General features: G+C 38.7%; 3 protein-coding genes, 1 long non-coding RNA gene and 1 pseudogene across 8 annotated transcripts in view; 4 read left to right on the top strand and 1 right to left on the bottom strand.

Annotated features, from left to right (window-relative positions):
- The first annotated feature begins 34 nt into the window (after nucleotides 1–34).
- Nucleotides 35–3545, top strand: LOC111333927 (prefoldin subunit 6). The gene is made up of 4 exons (XM_022939576.2): nucleotides 35–172; nucleotides 1798–1868; nucleotides 2150–2274; nucleotides 3141–3545. Exons 1-4 carry the CDS (start codon nucleotides 100–102, stop codon nucleotides 3268–3270), a joined length of 399 nt encoding a protein of 132 aa, XP_022795311.1. The 5' UTR covers nucleotides 35–99; the 3' UTR covers nucleotides 3271–3545.
- Nucleotides 3403–14601, bottom strand: LOC148732517 (uncharacterized). The gene is made up of 2 exons (XR_016000264.1): nucleotides 14463–14601; nucleotides 3403–4298 (listed from the first exon to the last, which is right to left on the bottom strand). It is a non-coding gene; the product is annotated as an uncharacterized LOC148732517 (long non-coding RNA).
- Nucleotides 5571–12700, top strand: LOC111333937 (uncharacterized). The gene is given in 5 exon segments (XM_022939586.2): nucleotides 5571–6254; nucleotides 7941–8214; nucleotides 8391–8584; nucleotides 11387–11853; nucleotides 11856–12700. Coding segments are annotated over 5 exon segments (1302 nt in total). The 5' UTR covers nucleotides 5571–5922; the 3' UTR covers nucleotides 11891–12700.
- Nucleotides 9428–11300, top strand: LOC111333910 (uncharacterized; annotated as a pseudogene).
- Nucleotides 13954–19916, top strand: part of LOC111333908 (ral guanine nucleotide dissociation stimulator-like 1) — a 22909-nt gene continuing 16946 nt past the window's right edge. For 3 of the 5 annotated variants that reach the window (XM_088757698.1, XM_088757696.1, XM_088757697.1), the window contains exons 1-6: nucleotides 14166–14381; nucleotides 14929–15236; nucleotides 16624–16686; nucleotides 17017–17207; nucleotides 18218–18369; nucleotides 19570–19785. In XM_088757698.1, coding sequence (XP_088613824.1) covers nucleotides 14337–14381; nucleotides 14929–15236; nucleotides 16624–16686; nucleotides 17017–17207; nucleotides 18218–18369; nucleotides 19570–19785 — 975 coding nt within the window. In that variant the 5' untranslated portion in view covers nucleotides 14166–14336. Of the gene's footprint in view, nucleotides 14382–14478; nucleotides 14620–14928; nucleotides 15237–16623; nucleotides 16687–17016; nucleotides 17208–18217; nucleotides 18370–19569; nucleotides 19786–19916 lie in introns of those variants that run through there. The other 2 variants (XM_088757699.1, XM_088757700.1) reach the window with 2 other exon arrangements.

The raw sequence follows: 19916 nt of genomic DNA, 5'->3' as shown, positions 1-19916 counted from the left end.
CAGGCGTTACATAAGCAATCAGACAAGGCCAGCCCCAGTCCTTTATCCGAAATACATCGTGCGCCTGCAATACTTTATTCGTATTGTACAAAATTCAAGATGGCGGCCAACTTGGAGAGAATACAGCAACAAATGCAAACGGAACTTGAAAAGTTCAAAGCCGTTCAGAAAGGTACGTTGTAACTAGTAATACACCATAAAGCTCGAGTGCTCGTATATTTGGAAATAGAGGGTCTGTGACCTCATGCCTTGTTAAGGAAAAGTTGTAGACTCAATCAAGGTCGATCATAGGCGTGGGTTTCGATATTATATGATAAGCCCATTTATGCAAGCAATTTGATTGGTTCTTAATCATGATCTACTGGAGGACAGATGGCTTCATGATCTCACTTTTAAAAAAGATTTTCTTTTTCATCATGTAAAACAAGCAGAGGAAAGAGTTCCACATAACCCCACATATTAATCATGCATTCCATTCCATTTCATATAAAGACTAAATATAAAGGTTCTTTGCAACACTCTATGTATAATTAATGTATGAGGTTATATGGAACTCTTGCCCAAGCAGATGTCATGTTGGCATGGGTCTTGCTGGTAATGAATTACAGAAGATGTAAAAAATTATGTGGTAAAGACATTACTTGTGACACCCTCAGCTAAGCCTCGTGTGCCACCTTTTTATTCTTGCCGCATTTTAACTTCATCTGTGACTTATTACTGAACATGCTCAAAGTGACATGGAATGTATTTGTTAAACAGTATGCCAGGGGGTGAAAAAGGAATAAAGGCTGATAGTTTTCAAAGAAACTGTTTGGGGCTGCGTCGGTGGGAGTAACAAAATAATTTGAATATATCAACAAAGTTGAAATGGTAAATTGGCCACTGTAACGATTACAAAAGCTGATGTTTCGAGCGTTAGCCCTTCGTTGGAGTGAAGGAAGGCTTGGCATTTCCATACTACTCCCTTGATTACAGTATCTTGATTACAGTATACTTTCCTCAAGCACATAACTGCGATGTAAACAAAATATGCAAAGTCATGAAATTGCCGTGAATATTCCCCTGGGGGATTTGCCCATTTATGAGCTTATGACACCTTCCTGATTTAATAACTTTTATTCAAAAATATGTTTTTCTAAATAAGTCGGACGCTTTTTGAGATTTCTAATTTTTTTTTTCAGTAAATGTTAGTTAAAATGTCTAACTTCAATTAAGTCCAAAAAAAGAAAAAACTATTTTTGTGGCCTCTGAAGGTAGGAAGTAACCTTAGCCCTTTACACTAAACATTAATGGACATATTCTCCATTCTGTTCTCCATATATTTCCTATGCTGCTGACAAGGATAATTTGTCAAACTCTGAAGAGCTTCTTTAGTTGGTGATCATTTCCTTTATTCTTGTGACCATGTGTTCAAGGGTTAAAGCAGAATGTGTTTGGTTTGTTACTCAGACCATCATTATTCCCCTCCCCTTATAAAGGAACACCACCTTCTCAAGGAAACAAGGTAAACTTTGGGGAGGCAAATGACTTGTAATTGGGGTAAACTAATAGGGGGTGGACTTTCAATTAGGAGAAACCTCCATGAACTATTCAATACGGGCTAAGAGTTTCAGAGCTAAATGCATCTGGCACCCTTTGACCCAAAAACTCGTCAAGCACATGTCCCCATCTTTAGACCCATTATTCATCCAGTAGTTGTTAAAGATCAGGGAAAAACATAGGGCTATAAACAGTGTTGTAAACTGCAGCACCATATTTTCAAGTCATTTGTCATAAATGTGATCTTGTTTCTTTCAGATCTGCAGAAATTAATCAACACAAGACAGCAATTAGATGCTCAGCTGAATGAAAATAAAGTTGTGCAAGAGGTGAAAGATGGGTTGATGATTTATTTACATGTTGATAGATTTACCTAATTTGCCTGAATTTCCTGTCATTTTTTTCTTGCCATGTTTGGTGTTCTTATATTGTGAAATTGCATGAGTGAAAGGGGGAACCCTGTTGTGCTGATGAACAGCAAGGGATAAAAATTGTTGATGTGCTTCAGGCGGTGATGATTTAGAATAGTGTCTGATGACATTTTGATGCATTGTGGTTGGTAGGGTGTGGTCTTTGAGTTTTCAAACTGACTTCCTTGTTGTGTATTTAGGAACTAGATATAATTGAACCTGATGGAAATGTCTACAAACTCACAGGACCTGTACTGGTCAAACAAGATCTGGAAGAAGCCAAGCAAAATGTTGGCAAGAGAATAGAATACATCACAGCTGAACTGTAAGCATCATAATGCTTTTCTATCAGTTGGTGTTCTTAATTAAAATGATCAATAGGTTTACAGTAATAAATCATCTCAATTGTCTTGGCCTCACCCGTATGTCTTTGAACTTTTCCTTGCCACCACAAAAGTATAAGGAAATTTTGAATAGGAAGGGTGTGTCTCCATTTTATCTCAGTTCTCCCTGTTACAGTCAACTTATAGCACGAATGATCTTACAAAGCAAAGTGTTTCAACTAATTTTGAAACTGGTTTTAGCTTCTCAAATTCTCATGCCCTGGTACGTATCCCTTCAAAAGTGAGAGTTCATAGCTGCATGATGAAAGCCCTATACAAAAATGATTTGCAAGTGAACTTCAGGCGACAAAATTTTTAGATTTTTGAGCATTGTGGGGTAGTTTGGTGATGTGCGGTTGAGTAACAACAGGAATGGGGAGCTGGACTTGTCCAAATAGATTGGTTATTTTATTTTATTTTATTTAGCTTCGCCAACCGGCAGGGATACCACAACAGCTTGAACCGATTACTGCTGGCCCAAAAACCCACCCATCCCATCCCAGGGGAGGACATCTATCACACAGTAATCTCGTGTGTGGGAAATTAACATCTCCTACCCCAACCCTGCAGGAGACGGGACCTCCATTTATTCATCCCTATCTGAGAAGACTAGAATATCTAACCAATTCTTGATGTTATAGAAAGGCAGCAAATCTTCTCAATTATTTTAAGACCCTGAGTGTTGGTCTGGCCGGGGCTCGAACCTTTGACCTCCCACACAACAGTCCAGCGCTCTATCCATTGAGCTAACCGGGAGGCTCAAAATTTATCAGCCTTCTTTATTCAGACTGCTTATTTATCATTTCAGAAAAAGAAATGAGGCTGGTATCAAAGATGTTGAAAAGAAGCGAGGCACCAGCCAGGAGACACTCAGCAAGTTACAGCAGCAGTATCAGCAGTATCAGCAGTTCCTGACGAAGGCTGCAGCTAAAGCATAAGGAAAAAAAACACACTTGCTAAAATCTACTATTTGTATTTATTTAAAGGATCCAGTCATTTTTTATTGCTAAGAGCAGAGGGGAGGCTCAGATGGTTTTTTTAAGGGGGGACCACATGGTTTTTGGGGGGGGGGATGGAGAGGGATCAGTTGAAGCCAACAGGGTATAAAGGGGACTAAAGCAAATTGACTTCCAATGAGAGGGGTGACTAGAATGCTACAGAGCCTTAGGGGGATCCAGTAAATTTTATTTTGGTATATCCAAAGTCCTCAGAACCCCCCCCCCCCCCAACCAGGCAATAAAGAATGACCAGTTCCCGAGTAAAGTGAGAAAAGAAAAGGTGTTCTTGTTCTTTTACGAACACTGGTTTTGACAGTCATATCATGGAGGTAGAGATTTTTTTTAATCAAAAATAGTATTTCCAAATTTCAATGCAAGTTTGATGAATCTCACAAGATTCACTTACGGGTGATAAGCTGTTTGTCCGATGATAATTTATGAATATTCTCCTTAAGATTTAAAACTATAAAAAACGATGCTCCCAGGGGGGTGTTTCACTAAAGAAAGCTGAAAACTTTGGAGCACAAGGTTAGTGCATAAAAGGAATTTGCGTAAAATTGTAAAGTAGCACCAGCGTTCTGTTCATACCATTTACAAATAGATACGCCAGAAACACTTAGCGAACTCAGCCTGCGGCAACGTTTATCATACATAGTCTTACAATAAACAAAGAGTGCAATGATATATTTTTGTTACTTGTTGGCTCCTCTCTCAATATCTCTGAAGGTCTCAAGGGGCAGAAAGGGGGAGGGGGGCCTTAATTAGAAATCATACCTTTTTTTAGCCCTTACGCAAACGACACCACATGAAACCTTGCTAGACAGTTACATCCGAACACAACTGGCCGCGTCTTTTAGCCCTCGACTCTCACTGAGGACTTTTGCTCGTTAACTTTCGTTACTTGATTCACCAACAAAGAGAAGGAAGGAGGACCTTCAGCAGTCTATGATATCTTCCGAAGTTCCGTTCTCTAAGTACACAACAGGATTTTGGTCAACGCCTTTTGAGTTAACGAGAGGTTTTTTTTGTTTGATTTGCCGATATTAGAAAGAGATCCAGGGCCGGTTATTTGCACAAGATCTAAAGCAAACCGCGGGTTTACAAAAGCACTGGGCCTATTCTCTATTGGAGGGTTGTTTTCACTGAAAAAAAGGTCCTCCCACCGCTAGTTTTCTGCCCTCGTGACACCATTCACAAAAATAAATGTTCAGATAAAAGATTCAGCTAAAGTCAAGATAGTTTAGAACGCGGCTTTGTTAAACAAAAACTTTGTTTAAAAACTGGCCCTTAATTCACACATCCGGATGGATCGACGAGACAATGAATCATGTCCAGTCTTTTCAATTGAGAACGTAGATCTTGTTAGAAGTTCAGGAACAATATGAGAGGGATGAAACAGGAAAATTGGTTCTTCTTTAGAGTGACGAAAGCGTTTAAAAATTAGGCAGGGTTTCAGACATTTCCCATGGGTGGAGCTGAGACGTTTTGCCACTTTTCGCACTTGACAAAGGTGACGAAAACTTTTCGTTGTATTTCAAAGTTCTACTTGTGCCCAATATGTCTTATGATTACGCAAATAACAGTTTTACCAAACAACTAACTACTATTGCGCGTGGATCCAAAAAGGAAAAAAAAAATCTGATGAACATGTATGAGCGCGATCTAAGTCATTTTCTTCAGCGGTAACGTAATTTCAAAATGTGATGAGACGGTTTCACTAGAATCAATATTCATTTCTAGAGGAAGGCGATATGAGATATAGATAATTTATCTTTGTTCCACCCAGAAATTTGCTTGCCTCAGTGTTCGCGGGCCAGTCTCAAAGTTCCATATTTGTATCAAAGATTATGGATGAATTAAGTTAAGGCAAGGCAGGTCGCATGCTGAGAGTTTTTCAGTTTTATCTCCAAGCTGTGAAAGAAGTATGGCTCAAAACTCGGCAAGGTTGATTGAAGCTCTCCTGATCGGACTGATTTCCGTGAAGTGCGGCTGCTAGCTGAATATCATCGATCTCCATTTTAAATCAATTACAACTGATTGAGAATGGAGATTGACGATTTTCAGCCAGCAGTCGCGTTTGTGTGATCTGCAGTGTCAAGGAATCGCCTGATATGTTTAAGTTTAGATTTGCAAAGGCAATACTACGTATTTCAAGTTTAAAACAAATGAATTTATATTTTCTCATTGCAGCCATTTGTTGAAGGAATTTGTCGATACAAATATGCGTAGTTAATAATCCTTTCAAATGATTTTTTTCAAATGAAATGTCAAAGAAAACATAGAGGCGATTAACACAAAAGAAACTTCTCAGCTTTAAGGAAGCATCCATTACAAAAGGTTGCAAAGTTAACTAATTACTTCCACCCAGAGTGTGATGTTTTCTTTTGTGACGGTTGCGTCTAGATAAAAACCAATTTAAACTGAAACATTTGATTATTTTGCGTTAGGTTATTTAACCGTTCAAGGCCCGTTAGGGCACACCTCGTACCAGACAATCAGGCAAGTCTGAACGACTGGAGCTAAATTTGATCTATTATTGTGGAGAAAAATTCTTACACTGTTTTTTTTTTTCGTCTTAAAACGTAGTAGAAAATGGCTCATGAGTTGAGGTCGAAGTCTCCTGATCAACGAGACAAAACAAATATCCCGATTTCCACGCTCCCCATAGACACGTGCGCTGAACGAGCTGTTGTAGTTGAAACGCATACTACACGGGAGAGGTCTTCACAACAGAACACAGGTGTGCAATATCAAAACTTGAAAACCAAGAGACTCTGCCAGGGCTCAAAGGGTAAACTTCACACAGCTAAGAGAACAAATATGGAAGGAAAGCACAGCACCATTACGGTGCGTCTTCGAAATCAGGAACTCTGGGAAATGTTTCGCCGCGAGCAAACTGAAATGATTATAACCAAAGCTGGAAGGTATGTTGTACTTCATTTTTTTTCGTTTTAAAAGCAAAAAGTGAATCTCTTATTTGTTTGTGTGTTTGTTAGTCTATGAGAGGGCTCAGAGAAAAGCTTTGCCTTCGCGAACTCGCCTGATTTTCATATAAGTTCGTGCATGTCAAAATTTTGGAACATGATCTTTCATTAAGCATCGTAGTTCCATGCTTCATGCTTTACGATAAAAATTCCATCTAATCATAGCTTCTCTTATATCCACGGGGATAAAAAAACAATTTTCGTTCCTTTCCATTACCGGAACCTATTCATTAACGCATGTTTGAAGACCTTTTCAATATATCTTGCTTCAATATAACGATTTCCGAAAAACTGACCCAAATTATGAAATGTCCAAGAAGTTACAACAAGATTTAGGGTCAAAATCAGTACTTGTTTTTTCATCTAACGAAGTTTTTATGCAAAGTCTTCGACGTGTTTCAAGGTTCTTTTGAAGTTGCTCATCAACAAGATTCCCACGGGAGTGGTTACATAATGGTTTTTTTTAGAAGAAAAACAACTTTCAAACAGCCCGTCTTGCATACGTAATTTGTGTTAACAAAACTTCAAGGAATAGTGTCCGGCTTTTTTGTTCGGTTGTAGAAAAGTTGACTAAGAGCGTAAAAGTTGACTCGAAGCCACCTTGATTTGGTATTTAAACGCCCTGAAACAGTTTCTTCATTCTCATAAAAAGGAGCGCAGAGGATTGACATTTTCGCCTGCGCATTAATTTGGGTGGAGTTTTTTTGTAGTTTAAAGCTGACCGATTTTGTGTTCATTGCTGGCGCATAATTTGCCCTTTGGCAAAAGTTCTGTACTCGTTTTATTTTACTTCATTAGTAGCCCTTAGGCCGTTTAAGAGCGACTAATATCAATTTGCTCTTTTCAATATCACCCCTAAAGATAATGAAGGAAATGATCATCTACTGAGGAAGCTTTTGATAGTCAAATAAATTCTCTTTATCAGCACCTCAGGAAACGTAGAGAGAACAGTAGTGAGAATATACACACTGATGTAGGGGTGGAAAGGCTTATAAGGACAGAAGTAGGCGTGTCTAGATTGAAAAAAGCTCGTTGAACGTAGTCAAGAAAACTCTTGATTCTATGCAATTCTAAGTGACATGTATTAGGCCCGTCTTGGAATACGCAAGTCATGTATTCCACCGTTCTCTACCAAACTATATCAGCGAAGATTTGAAACGTATCCAAAGAAGGGCACTCAGAATAATCTATCCTGACCTGTCATATAGTGTAACACTAGAAACAGCTGGCCTACCGAAACTTCACGAGAGGAGAGAAAAGATTTCAACCAATCTGTTTGAAGAGATAGTCCGTAACCCCACCCATAGACTCCACAGCCTCCTCCCCCAAAGGAAGAGTTGCAGATACGCACTGAGGTGCAAAAGTGATTTCACTCTACCCGTATGCAAAACCGAGCGCTTGAAGAACAGTTTTATTTTTAGCCATATTTATAAGATGTAGATAATTTTCCTTCTTTCTTAACGACGAAGTTGTAATATTTTATACCTCCTTTTTTATCATCTGTATTTGTAAATATTCCGTAATTCAGCCTATGGCTGCAAGGTGTTTATGATAAAGTATCTATTTATCCCTTGCTAATATCGAACCACTTTGACATGCTTAACACCTTCACGCTTCGCATTCTAGGCGTATGTTTCCCGTCCCAGACTTCTTCCTTGGTGGACTCGAGCCTGACCAATACTACGGCTGCGCAGTTGAAGTTGTGGCTGCAGATATGAACCGATATCGTTACAAGACACCCCAAGGGTGGGTTCCTGCAGGGAAAGGAATGCAACTGGACGAGGTGCACTGCAAGTACCTTCACCCCAACTCGGCCAGCCTTGGACAGCACTGGATGGCACAAGGAGCCTTGTTTGACAAATTAAAACTGTCCAATCACATTATACCAAGTAGTAACAGCGTAAGTGATATTTATTAATGACACTAATCATAAAGCCCGCACTAGCCCTAACCCTAACCCTAATCCGAACCCTTAATGTCATTATCTGTGCACCTACGGGAAAAATATCATCATCCCTAGAAAATAATGATAAATGTTTTCTTTGAAAAAACTTGGATTAATGTCCCCTATTGTAGGTGGTCGTCAGCTCTATGCAGAAGTACGAACTAAGACTTGTTATCACTAAACTGGGCATGCACCAATGTGACCGATGGGTATTCAACTTTCCCGAGACCCAGTTCATCACGGTCACTAGTTACCAGAATCCGCGCATGACTCAACTCAAGATCGACAACAATCCATTCGCCAAGGCGTTCAGAGAAGGAAAAAGGTTGGTTCAATCAAATGAATGCCCTCTACATATTGTATTCATTAGAACTGAGTGATAGGAAAAGTAACAGTGTCTCGCGTTTTGACTTATGATGAGTTTTAGGTAAGGTTCGCAGTGTAAGAATACCTTTTTCTTTAGGCACTGAAGCTAAATTAGTCCGGAAACTCACTTAAGTGTGTGTGATCCTTAATTTAACTGAAGATGATGGTGACGACAAAAACAATAATAACAACAGTAATAGTAATAATGATAATAATAATAATAATGGAAACTTTATTTGTGTTTTTAAATGTACAATTGTAAATCTCACTACGTATAGGCAATTTACAAATGCTGCTTGAGATTGGCTTATTCAACACACACGCAAAAATTAAAATTGCATCAAATCTGGGTTGTCCCAATTCCTATTTCTACAACAAAAGACGTAATATGATGCTCTAATAGCTATATTTATCCTTTTCTTGATTATGTAAAGTTGCTGCTTTTTGGCAATGTCTATGTCATTCATCATGCCTAAGAACGTAGAGCATTCAGCATTCATCTAAGAAAACGCCAAGGGAGCTCATGGAGAGATTTACAAATTTCACACATCTGAAAGTTCTACTCATTTCGTTGATCAAGTTCCGATATTTTCATTTTTTACGCACTGCATTGTTGTACAAGTTAGATTCAAAACCAACTGTTAATTCTAGAACATATAGGCACTTGGACTGGGTTAGGAAAAGAAGATCTGGGCGATAATTTTCACCAGTTATTATTGAGGGATTTAGAAAACCAGTAACATCTGCATAATAATAATAATAATGATAATAATAATAATAATAATAATAATAATAGGACTTAGGACTTGAGTTGAACGAAAGAAAGTGCTCAGTGGCCCATGTGGAAAGAGGGAAATTGGATTCAGAGGAGCCAGTGAGTGTTGGGGACAGTGAGAGGAAGGTTATCAAGAGTTTGGGTGAGGGATCTCATTACAAGTTCCTTGAATTTATTGAAAGCGCTAAATAGGATGACAATCTCAGTCTCGAGATCGCAGGCAAGACTTATTTACAACGTCTATCTTTGATATGGACTAGCCCGCTCTCAGACTACAACAAGGTGCGGGCTTCAAATCAGTTTGCGATGCCGGTGCTAAGCTACTTGATGCTCACCCAGTGCTAGCCCATAGCGGTACTTAAGAGACTGGAAAGTGAAGCAGAAAGGTTATCGTTGAGAATGGGCCGGGGCAAGCACCCTCTCAGGTTTACAGCCCTAGTATATCTACCGAGGGGGCTTGGGAGCCGTGGGCTGAAGTGTGTTGAACGAGAGTACAAGCAAGTTAAGGTTAAGGCTGCAGTAAGACTCTATACTAATGAGGATCCCGCTACGGAGGTAGTAAGGCGGTTTGAGGAGAGGTCAGAAGAGATGGGCCGGCGATCAATGGTGAAGGATGCCAAGAAATATGCATCTGAGTTTGGGCTCAACTTATCTCTGGTGCATCCCCAACCATTGGTCACATGTCTAACGAACGATTTGAAATTACCTGTGCAGAAGATTGGGATGTGGTTGAAGACTGCTGCCAAGGAAAGGGATGTTGAGGAACTGAAAGCAGAGGGATGGCAAGGACGTTTGTTAACTGAGAGATGGGAGGATCAAGCAGTTGGAGATCCCGGGAATGTTTTTCTTGGATGAGCGAGTGGAAGACTGCGCCGACTCACACCATAGCGGGACTGCAGGGACCATACCAGCAATTTCTACCAACGAAAGTCTACCACCAGAAAAAGACAGGGACTCACACGAGTGAGGATGTGAAGTGCCGCATGTGTGGTAAGGCCGCTGAAACGCAAGCGCATGTGCTAGCAGGTTGTGGAGCGCTGGCCCAGTCTAAATACATAATTCGGCATAATGCAGCACTTAAGGTAATTTTCTACGAACTCTTGAAAGACCCAGACTTAGTCACAACAGGACCACCGTGGTACTCTCAGAACATGCCGAAGCCACTTTGCGAGAACAAGAGAGGAAAGGCACTCTGGGACATACCACTATATGCAGAACACGCGGAGGTGAGAAACAACAGGATAGACTGTACGGTTATAGACAAGGAGAGGAAGAAAGTAGTGTCACTTAAAATGAGCTGTCCATGGGTCAGTAATAGAGAGATCAAATGTGCAAAACTTGACAAGTACGCTCCGCTGCGTTACGAATTAAGAAGGAGATGCCCAGAGTACAAGATTGAGCAGCATAACATCATAATAGACGCACTTAGAGGGAGCTCGCGAAGGGTCAAGGGAAGCTGATGTCACTCAAGTGCTATTGAACATGCAGAAAGCTGTAGTCTCTAGTTCCCTTAATATTGCCAGGATTTTCAAGGCCCTATCGGACTAAGTTCTTTCAGCGACGTCAGTTTTAAGTACAGGTTTTAAACATTTATCTTCATTTTTGGGTCTATGGGTATACCATTTTAGAACTCTTAGGTTTATTTGTGTCTGGACTTTTAAGGTCCTAGTGGACTAAGTTCCTTAAACGACATTAGGTTCAAGCATAGTTTTAATAGGTTGATGGAGCATTCATTTCCTTTTAGGGTCTAGGGGCACACAATATTTTTTTTAAAGTTTAGCTTCATCTATGTAGTAGTGACAATTGAATAGGCTACGCCTTTGGCGCCCTATATCAATCTTATTTGTAATCTGAAACATTTAGAAGTGTACACTGCTTTTATAAATAACGATGATGATATTAATTTGTCAAACTCTTTGGTAACCTTAGTTGAAGTAGCTTTGATTATATTTTCATATTGACTTGTTTTATTGAACTTTATTTCAGGTCGAGCCGACGGGACAGCACAGGATCAAAATCCAAGAAAAGACGCCTGCGTTTTCCATCTCCGCCACCCATAATACGTTATCAGACCCCCTTCATGAATTTCCTCAAAAGCCAAGATCAACCAGCACTAACCGCTGCCTTGGTACCCCCGCCACCCCCACCACCCCCACCCCTGTCACATAATTGGCCTGAGGACCCGTGTATGATAAGAAACATTCCTTTCAAGAACGACTTCCCATTTCCTTGGGAGCAAGACGACTTGATACCCGGTCAGATATCCTCGGTTCCATCTACCAACTCAAGTCTTAAAATGGAGCTCAATCGGACCTTGCACCTGCGCGAAAGTCTTTCTTTCGGGCCACATGACCTGCCAACAGACGACATACAGACGCAGTTTCCTGCTCAGTGCTGGTCAGAGCCTCCGCTGGGTTTTAACATATTTGAGGATGCGCAAACGCAGATGCAGCATTAAGTTCACGTGACCAGATTTGGCGGGAAAGTTAGATACTTGAAACTTCCTGTATAGTTTAACGAAATGTTAAACTATACAGGAAGCTTACACCAGCAGCTTAATGAGCCGCTGGTTGATGCACGCATTTTGATCGAAAGCGAAGTGTTGTTTCAGCCAGAGAAATGTCATTTTAAGTTTGGAAACACTACAGACCCTTGTATGCTCTGGGGTAGAATATTATACCTTCTGTCAATGGAACCTTTGTAAATTTGAACAACTTTGGAACCAATTTGTCAAATAATATTCTTATATTCTCTCTCGTGCAAAGAGATAGACTTTTTTTTGGTCAATATTTTTGAAGAACGGAAGAGAGCGTAAATCCTATCGTAATATATTAAGCAGAATTAACACAACATTTCTAACGTGTCTAAACGCATTTCAGTGTTCCTGCGTGTATGATCATAAATAATTATTTAAATGTTACTTTCTCTTCCCTCTGAGTGCTTAAATAAGTGAGTGTTCCTACCAACATTGTTTATTTGTTCTCCATCATTAACTAATGAGAAAAACCGTTGTTAGGTTGTTGTACAATAGCTTCAGCCTGTTTGACGAACCTTCGTCACAAGACGATTTCATGAGATGAAAGGTCAGTTCGGCAAGTATTACTTGAATTTCATCGTTTTTCCACATTGTATGTTATACGTGGCAGAAATTTGGATCCTACAATTTAGAATCGGCTTTATTAAACAACGGATGTATTTTCTTTCAAATGTCGTGATGAGTTAAAGTTACGAATCTATCGTATACATGTTATAAATAGTGTTCCTAATTCGGATTTTAGTCGAAATAAAATCTGAAACGGATATTTGATACAGAATCTGTTTGACATTTGACGTAGTATTTTTTACCTTAATACAACTAGCGATAATTTTCTGCTCTCCATCACGTGACGCATGTAGCATGAACAATTTACCTCTGTTTTTATCAAAAAGCTACTTGAGTGGATGTTTTTAGGGTACATTTCACTCTCCCATTCTCGAAAGTTAACAGACTCACCCCTTCCCACCCGAAGAAATGTTCAGAATGAGTCAATTTCTAAAATTCCATTTATACGACATCGAGCGGTTTTGAGGATAAAAAGTGGCCACACAACGGTTTCTTTCTCTGCAATTTGATTAGCTTCTTAAACAAGCGTGGAAATGTGGTCAGTTGTTTTGTTCTAGTGATGCTCTCTCTAGAATATAAATTGGGATAAAGATGCAATACGAATGGGGGACCTGTAAGGGCGAAAAAAAAAAAGAGTTGCTCTGTTATAGGCTACTTGATCACAAAAAAAAGGAGATAAAAATGGCCTATGAATATCCTAAGGGTTTTCTTTTCTTTTATTTTAGCCGAAAGTGGGAAAAAGATCAAATTTCACGACTAAGAATTTGGCTCAACATCGCTACTTCGAATATGTGTTCGGACAATTATATGACTTTGTGACTGCTTTGTAAAGAATTTAGACAAATGTGCCACTCTATCATTGTCACCTTGAAACATCGATGTTGTTTAAGTACCAGTTGTAATGATTTAATCACTGATATTCGGTGTGAGAATAAACAAAGGCGAGAGGCGTCTACAAAATTTCATTTTCGTTGCTTATTTTTACGTGTTTTCCGTTAAAGAACGCTTTTCTTCCCTCTTTTACAGATTTTAGTATTTTAATGTATTTTTATTTGGGATTTAATAACAGCCCAGCAAAGCTTGAAGCGAGTCAGTTCCTTGGGAAAACATTATAATCGTATTCCAGTCAAGAAAAGTGAACCAAATTTTTGGACAGTCCGTAATTAAAAATAGCCGGCCATACAATACAGGTTACATAACTAATTTGTTCTTAAGAGAGCGTGGAAGTATTTCAGAGGACATTTCAAGCCGTTGACCTTATGATTCAAGTTATACAGAGAATAGGAATTATGGAATCCATAAAACTTGCCTACGTGAGATGTAATGATTATTTCTTTTAGGAACACAGTACTAATGAAAGAACATGTTGTGATTTTTTTATCATCATTATTATTTATTTATTATTTTTTTTGCAATAATCTTATGACGTCAGTAGCAGTATGGTTAGTCACGCAAACGTTAAATGAAAGTTCCAAAGATCCTTGTCAGCTCTAAAATCTAATTCCAATCGGATCAATAGCTATTTTTTCAAGGAGAATTTTTTTCGGAACAGTGAGTTATGAGGATTGTTTATTTTGGTCTTCTCCCATTTCCGTTTCGGGTTTATCACTATTGTCTCGGTCGTTGACTTCTGACTTCCGGTAAGTATAGTGTATCGTTCTATTTCATGGGGGGTCGTCGAGTATTTTCAATATGCAGACATACAGCGGTTATAAACGAATATTTGATCTCAGCAAGCCGTGGCCGTGGCCCAAAACTCAAGAATGAGAATCGTGCGTAATCTCTCCTTTGAAAGTTAACGGGACGCACCTTTCGGGCGTCTGAATATTTGAGATGATGCCCGCGCAAGATTTACCCGGCTCGCAAACTCCTGGCCAGGTAAGTTGGCATGAACAATTTGACTACCAACGATTGCACGCATTTCGCGAAGATATTGGCTTGATTTTGATGCACACCTACCTTTATATTACCGCAAGTTGCTATTTTCGTAAGAGTTTGATTTGAATTTTCTCACGGAGGATTCTCACGTTCTTGCCATCGTATGGTTCCAATTTTTTTCGCGTTGTTGGTCGTGACAAGTACAATGCGTACGTTATGTTTTGATGCAATATGCTGAGTAAGTTATTCCCTGATTTAATGACTCATTTAAAATTGTCGTAAATTCGATAATATTGATATCAAATATGGTTTCCATGGCGTAGAATAAAAGAGCTAGTGAAGTGTTAACAAATTTAGAATGGAAATTTCCTGCCGGAAATTCTTCGAAAATATTTTACAATGAAACATGGCCTTGATGTCGACTTCTGAAATTACACGAAGACTAGTCTAGCTGCAGTCACTTCTGGACAATTTCGAAATCTCGTCTTATCTAGAAACTGTTTATTTTCGAGTGACACTAAGCTCTGTATGCTTTAATTGTGTTTAGAGAGTCTTCTGGAAGGAAGAACGTGAAGACGAAGCCATTTATTCGGTGTCATTGAAGAAAGTGAGATACCACTCAAGCGATAAGCTTCTTCCTATTCCAGACGAAGACGAACAACCAATCTCTCATCTTCAGTGGGAGACAATGAAGATCAGAACCATTAAAGTCGGTTCTTTAACGAAGCTTGTGGAACACTTAGCGCCACCAATTGCTTCATTTGACGAGGTTGATCCTGGTTATATTATGGCGTTCATGACTACGTATAGAACTTTTTCAAAAATGACGGAAGTTGTGGATCTCCTTTTCGAGCGGTAAGATTATTTCGAATTTTTTGTTATTTGGTAAATTTCTGGCATAGAAAGAGAACTTTCTAACAATCTTATTTTGGTTCTCCCGAAGGACAAGTGTTCATCTTTTGTTTTCTACTCGTGAATTAACTTTCTATTTTTGAAATTAAAGTCATCAAAGAAAGTTATTTTTAATACTCATTCGGGACACTTCGCCTGCCAGTTATCGTTTGAAACGACTAGATTTTTAAGTCCAGTACCCATCGTAACCCAAAATAATTGTTCGTGTGTACTTTTGGGTCCACCAATGGCATGATTTGTCGCGTCTGTTATTCTTGGAATCAAAGAGAGCAATCGTGCTTGAATGATTTTAATGCATACTCATTGTTAAGCAGAGTTAAGCAGAGTCAAGCTCAAGTCAAGAATTTGGTTATTGATGTAACAGTAATTAAACTAATTATTGGTTGGCACTGTCTCGTCACAGAAACAGTTTTTCAGCGCGGCAGAGCAATTTGCAAAAATAACACAAGTGCATGGTGTTAAAAGATACTTTGACAAACAACTGAAATCGTCAAAATGTTAGCTATTAATTAATTACCTGGCTGCGTTTGGCTACCTTGCACCTTTAAGAAGTATATTTTTTTGTACAAGGGAAAGGGTTCTAAAGCGGCCTTAAAAGAGGACACTCCGGTTTGTGCTTGAGAGTTATGAAATCAATGAAGTTGGAATTTGGTCAGCAAGGTTTTTTACTGTGTAAATAAACACGGGGACAGTGACTGATTTGTCTGGTAAATAAACGTGGGAACTATGAGTTATCTGTATGACAAGGAGGAAGTTGTCAAGCAGAGTTAAGCCTGGCCATAATAGAGAGTACTGTCGGTTGTGATGGAGGGTTGTGATGTCAAGGAAGTTGAAATGTGGTCAGCAATGTTTTTTGCAGCAGCTGTGAAAAAAAACACGGGGCTAATGATTGATCTGTCTGGTAAAGAGGAAGTTGAAAGAACAGGTGACATTTATCATAGCAGGAAAGAGAGTAGTCCTCAGCCACATGTTTTTGTGTCAAAGGACTTTCATATTGCCATATTTTATCAATAATGAAAGAAAAATTTAACTTTCCTTTTCCTTTCTCAGTGATTTGCATTTCTCCTAAATACAGAGTTTAAAATAAGTCTTCCAGCTCTAGGCAAAAAATTATTTAGTAACTGCTGATAAAACTGCTCAGAGAAAGCTGTTATAACTCTTTATTCTTTGAGACTTAAACAATAATGAGACTTATTTTGTGGAAGCCCCAAAACTCTTATAAAATGTTAGGTGACTCACACCAAAACTCAGTTTCAGGTAAAGGGGAACATTTAAGTAGAGTGTGTGTTTTTAATAGTGGCAGTAACATTTTGTTTTGTTTTTCCTTCAGTTACCAAATATTCATGGAAAATGCTTCTCAGGAAAAGGAAGAGGTTGCTGATAAAGTGTTGAGGTGGGCAGTAAATTGATCAATGATAAATTGCCAATGTATCTAACTTCTGCCAAAAGTGTTTCAGTTGCAATATCCAAAATTGTGCTTTGCTAGTACAATCGAACTATGATGGAAGTTCTTAGAGCCTTTTTTAATTGCTCAAAGGGACAGGAACAGGATTTTCAAGTGAGAAAAGTAGGGAAGGGGAAACTTCACTGGCATATTATATACCCTGACTTACCTTGAAGGCTTGTCAAAATACAGCAGAACTTTCAAAAACAGTCAGCAACACTACACAGAAAAAAATTCAAACAAGATAACATGTGTTTTTCCCATCCATTGTTTCCATAGGGGCATTGCGTCAGTGTTTCATGTATGGCTAGAGCATTTTCCATCTGATTTTGATGAGCCCGGTTACACAACTCTACTTAAGATACAGAACTTTGTTGTGTCAGAGATGAAGGCTAGTCATGGAGAAGAGTTAGCCAAGAAGATACAACAACGTCTTGATAAATTCAGGATCACTCCATTTGAAGATGAAGGTGAGAATCTTTACATCTGTGCTGGGTTGTTCAAAGCACGACAAATCTAGGCTAGAGTCAACCAATAACTTTTTATCTAACTTTGTGGCTTTTCAGATAGTTTTAATTGTGTACATTTTTCCTTCAGTTGCAACATTTGTGGGAAGAACCCTAAAATGTAAGCCCTAATGTATGCTCTATTTAAAAAAAAATCAATGAAAAGTTAAACTTTTAATTCTGGATTTAAATGCTTTTCAAAATCCCTTCTTGTTCGTTTAATCAATAATGCCCTTTCAAACAACTAGGCCCTGCTTGGTTTCAGTGAGGGTAGTCATTGCAAATTTAATGGAATGTCATTTTAGCCATGATATTCATTTCACAGAGAGAGTAAAGTAAAGAATTAGAAGCTAGGAGATGCATGGAAAATGCTGAAATTTTGATAAGTGAAGGTTACACTCCCATCAGCTTATTAAACAGTCAGTAATTAGATACACTCTACTAGTAAATGAATCATTGTAATGTTTTGTATTGTATAATTTGTTATATTTACAAGTCATATAGTTTATAGCTCCATTGACAATATACTTAGGGCTCAGTCTCCCACACCATGTGCATTGCTCATAGTTTTTGCCATTTTATCACCAGGGTTAATTTTGAGCAAAAGATTTAGAAGCTTACCTGTAAGGAACAATAGCTTCAAATTGTCACCAGAGAGATCCTCATGTAAAAATCATCATGGTCATTAATTGTTTACAAGAATACAAGTAGTCTTGATGCATACAAGTTGTGTTTTATTTATTTTTTCCAAGCATTGGTGGTCCCTTCATGCATTGATGACAAATTGTCATCCAGTTCACTCTAAACTTTTTCCTTGACTCTGCATACAATGGTAAATGGTTCATTCCATGATAGTAACACGATACCTTAATAGCAGCCTATGCTGCTATTAAGGTATTGAATCATTCACTTTCACTTTCACATTCACTTAGTTAAAACTAACGCATTTTTCTCAACTTGATGTTTTGCTCTAGATATTGACATAATTACGTGTCCTCTCCCTGTATCACCAAAGTTTGGTTTTCAAGATGACATGTGCTCGATACCAGAAGAGAATGAGTCCTGTTTGGACTTCCTGACCCTACCACCTAATGAGTGCGCCGAGCAGCTAACAATGATGGATGCGGTAAGTATTTATATAGTCTATGTAACAAACTCTCTTTGGAGTTTAGAGATTGGAAGAAGTAGAGGATGAAAAATAAGGGTGTACTCAAGCCAAGTGGCCCATCCAGCCTGAAGTTTATCATTGTTTCCATAGCATGAAGTACTAGGAGTATTACCACTCTCTTCTGGATGGGATGCTAAACTGTCATAAAGTTACCCCCCCTCCCCCACTGTAAAATGTTTTACCCATTCAAGAACATAATGCAGTGACCTGGCCTGGTCTCAAACCCAGACCTCTAAACTCAGAGTCTATCTCTCCAACCATTAGGCCACTGGATTTCCTCCAGAAGCGGGGAAACCTCAAATTAATTGTTTTTCTTCAGAATTTTAAGCGTGAGCACTTGAAGTAGAATATAAGGGGAGTTAACCTTTTTCCCCCCATGAGTGACTTGCAGCTAATTTTTTCCTTACAATATCACCACTGAATCACACATTAAGGTCAAGAGTATAAAGAAAATGATCACTGCCCAAAGAAGCTCTTGGTTATAAAACAAATTCTCTTCATCAACACCTAAGGAAAGGTATAGAGAATGGTATGGGATAAGATGCCCACCTATTACTGAATTTTTCCCCCAAAAAAACTTCAATGTTGTGATATGGGAAATAAAAATGATTACATCATCTACACTTGTCTTAAAGATTCTTGTCTCTTCACATAACCAATGGAAGTCCACTTTTTCAAGGTTTTCTTGGCCCACTGAAGTCACAGTCTGACTCTTAAATATAGTCTTAGTTATGAACTTGTTGTATATAAACAACAGCCTTCCTTTGGTGGCAAATCACATCTGGATATTTGACAATGTTTGTTCCAAGATGCGGAACAGTTTCCCAAACTGTTTACTGCATGGGATGTTCACCTTTCGGTGTTCTGTCATATGACTTTATGAACAAAAGAAACAAGTCCCTCCTTCTGTAAATAGCACAAAATGCTCTGTCATCTTGAGTTAAATGTTAAAGGAAGATTCATTGTAGTAGATGAAAGGTTTAGTTAATATCACCACGGGGGTGTATCCTCAGACATTCCCTAGTTTTAGCTGAGGAATGTTCTGTCATGTGATGCATTCAGACCAATTGCACATGAGCAAAAATGTTCGATGGACTATAACTGCAGTTCACACATGTGCAGTTTCAAGTTATTTTTTATCTTATACACCTTTCATAGAAACTGTTCAAGAAGGTAATTGCTTGGCATTGTCTGGGATGTGTTTGGGGTAAGAACAAGAAGGAAGGAAGAGCAGCTACAGTGAAGGCCACAGTTGACCAGTTCAATGCTGTGTCTCTTCGTGTCATCTCCACCATCTTAACATGCACTGAAAGCAAAACAAGTGGGCCAAACATGAGGGGGAAGTACATCACACGGTGGATAAATGTAGCACAGGTAAACTAATCAAATTAATTTTGATGGATTCTTTACATCCTCCTGCACAGTATTACTTGGTTGATTATCTCATCGAGGTTGACGGATATATTTAATATTTGACAATATAGCCTTTTGATTTTAGCTCTTGA

This window comes from Stylophora pistillata, chromosome 4 (assembly GCF_964205215.1).
Source record: "Stylophora pistillata chromosome 4, jaStyPist1.2, whole genome shotgun sequence".
Lineage (NCBI taxonomy): Eukaryota > Metazoa > Cnidaria > Anthozoa > Scleractinia > Pocilloporidae > Stylophora > Stylophora pistillata.
The sequence above is the reverse complement of the archived record's forward strand: the minus strand, read 5'-3'. Positions and strand labels throughout refer to the sequence as shown.

Bases quoted from the DNA above. Each gene is read 5' to 3' on its own strand.
- LOC111333927 (XM_022939576.2), top strand. From the start codon at position 100: ATGGCGGCCAACTTGGAGAGAATACAGCAACAAATGCAAACGGAACTT. The intron at 173-1,797 runs GTACGTTGTAAC...TGTTTCTTTCAG, and splicing joins GTTCAAAGCCGTTCAGAAAG to ATCTGCAGAAATTAATCAAC. The intron at 1,869-2,149 runs GTGAAAGATGGG...TTGTGTATTTAG, and splicing joins AAAATAAAGTTGTGCAAGAG to GAACTAGATATAATTGAACC.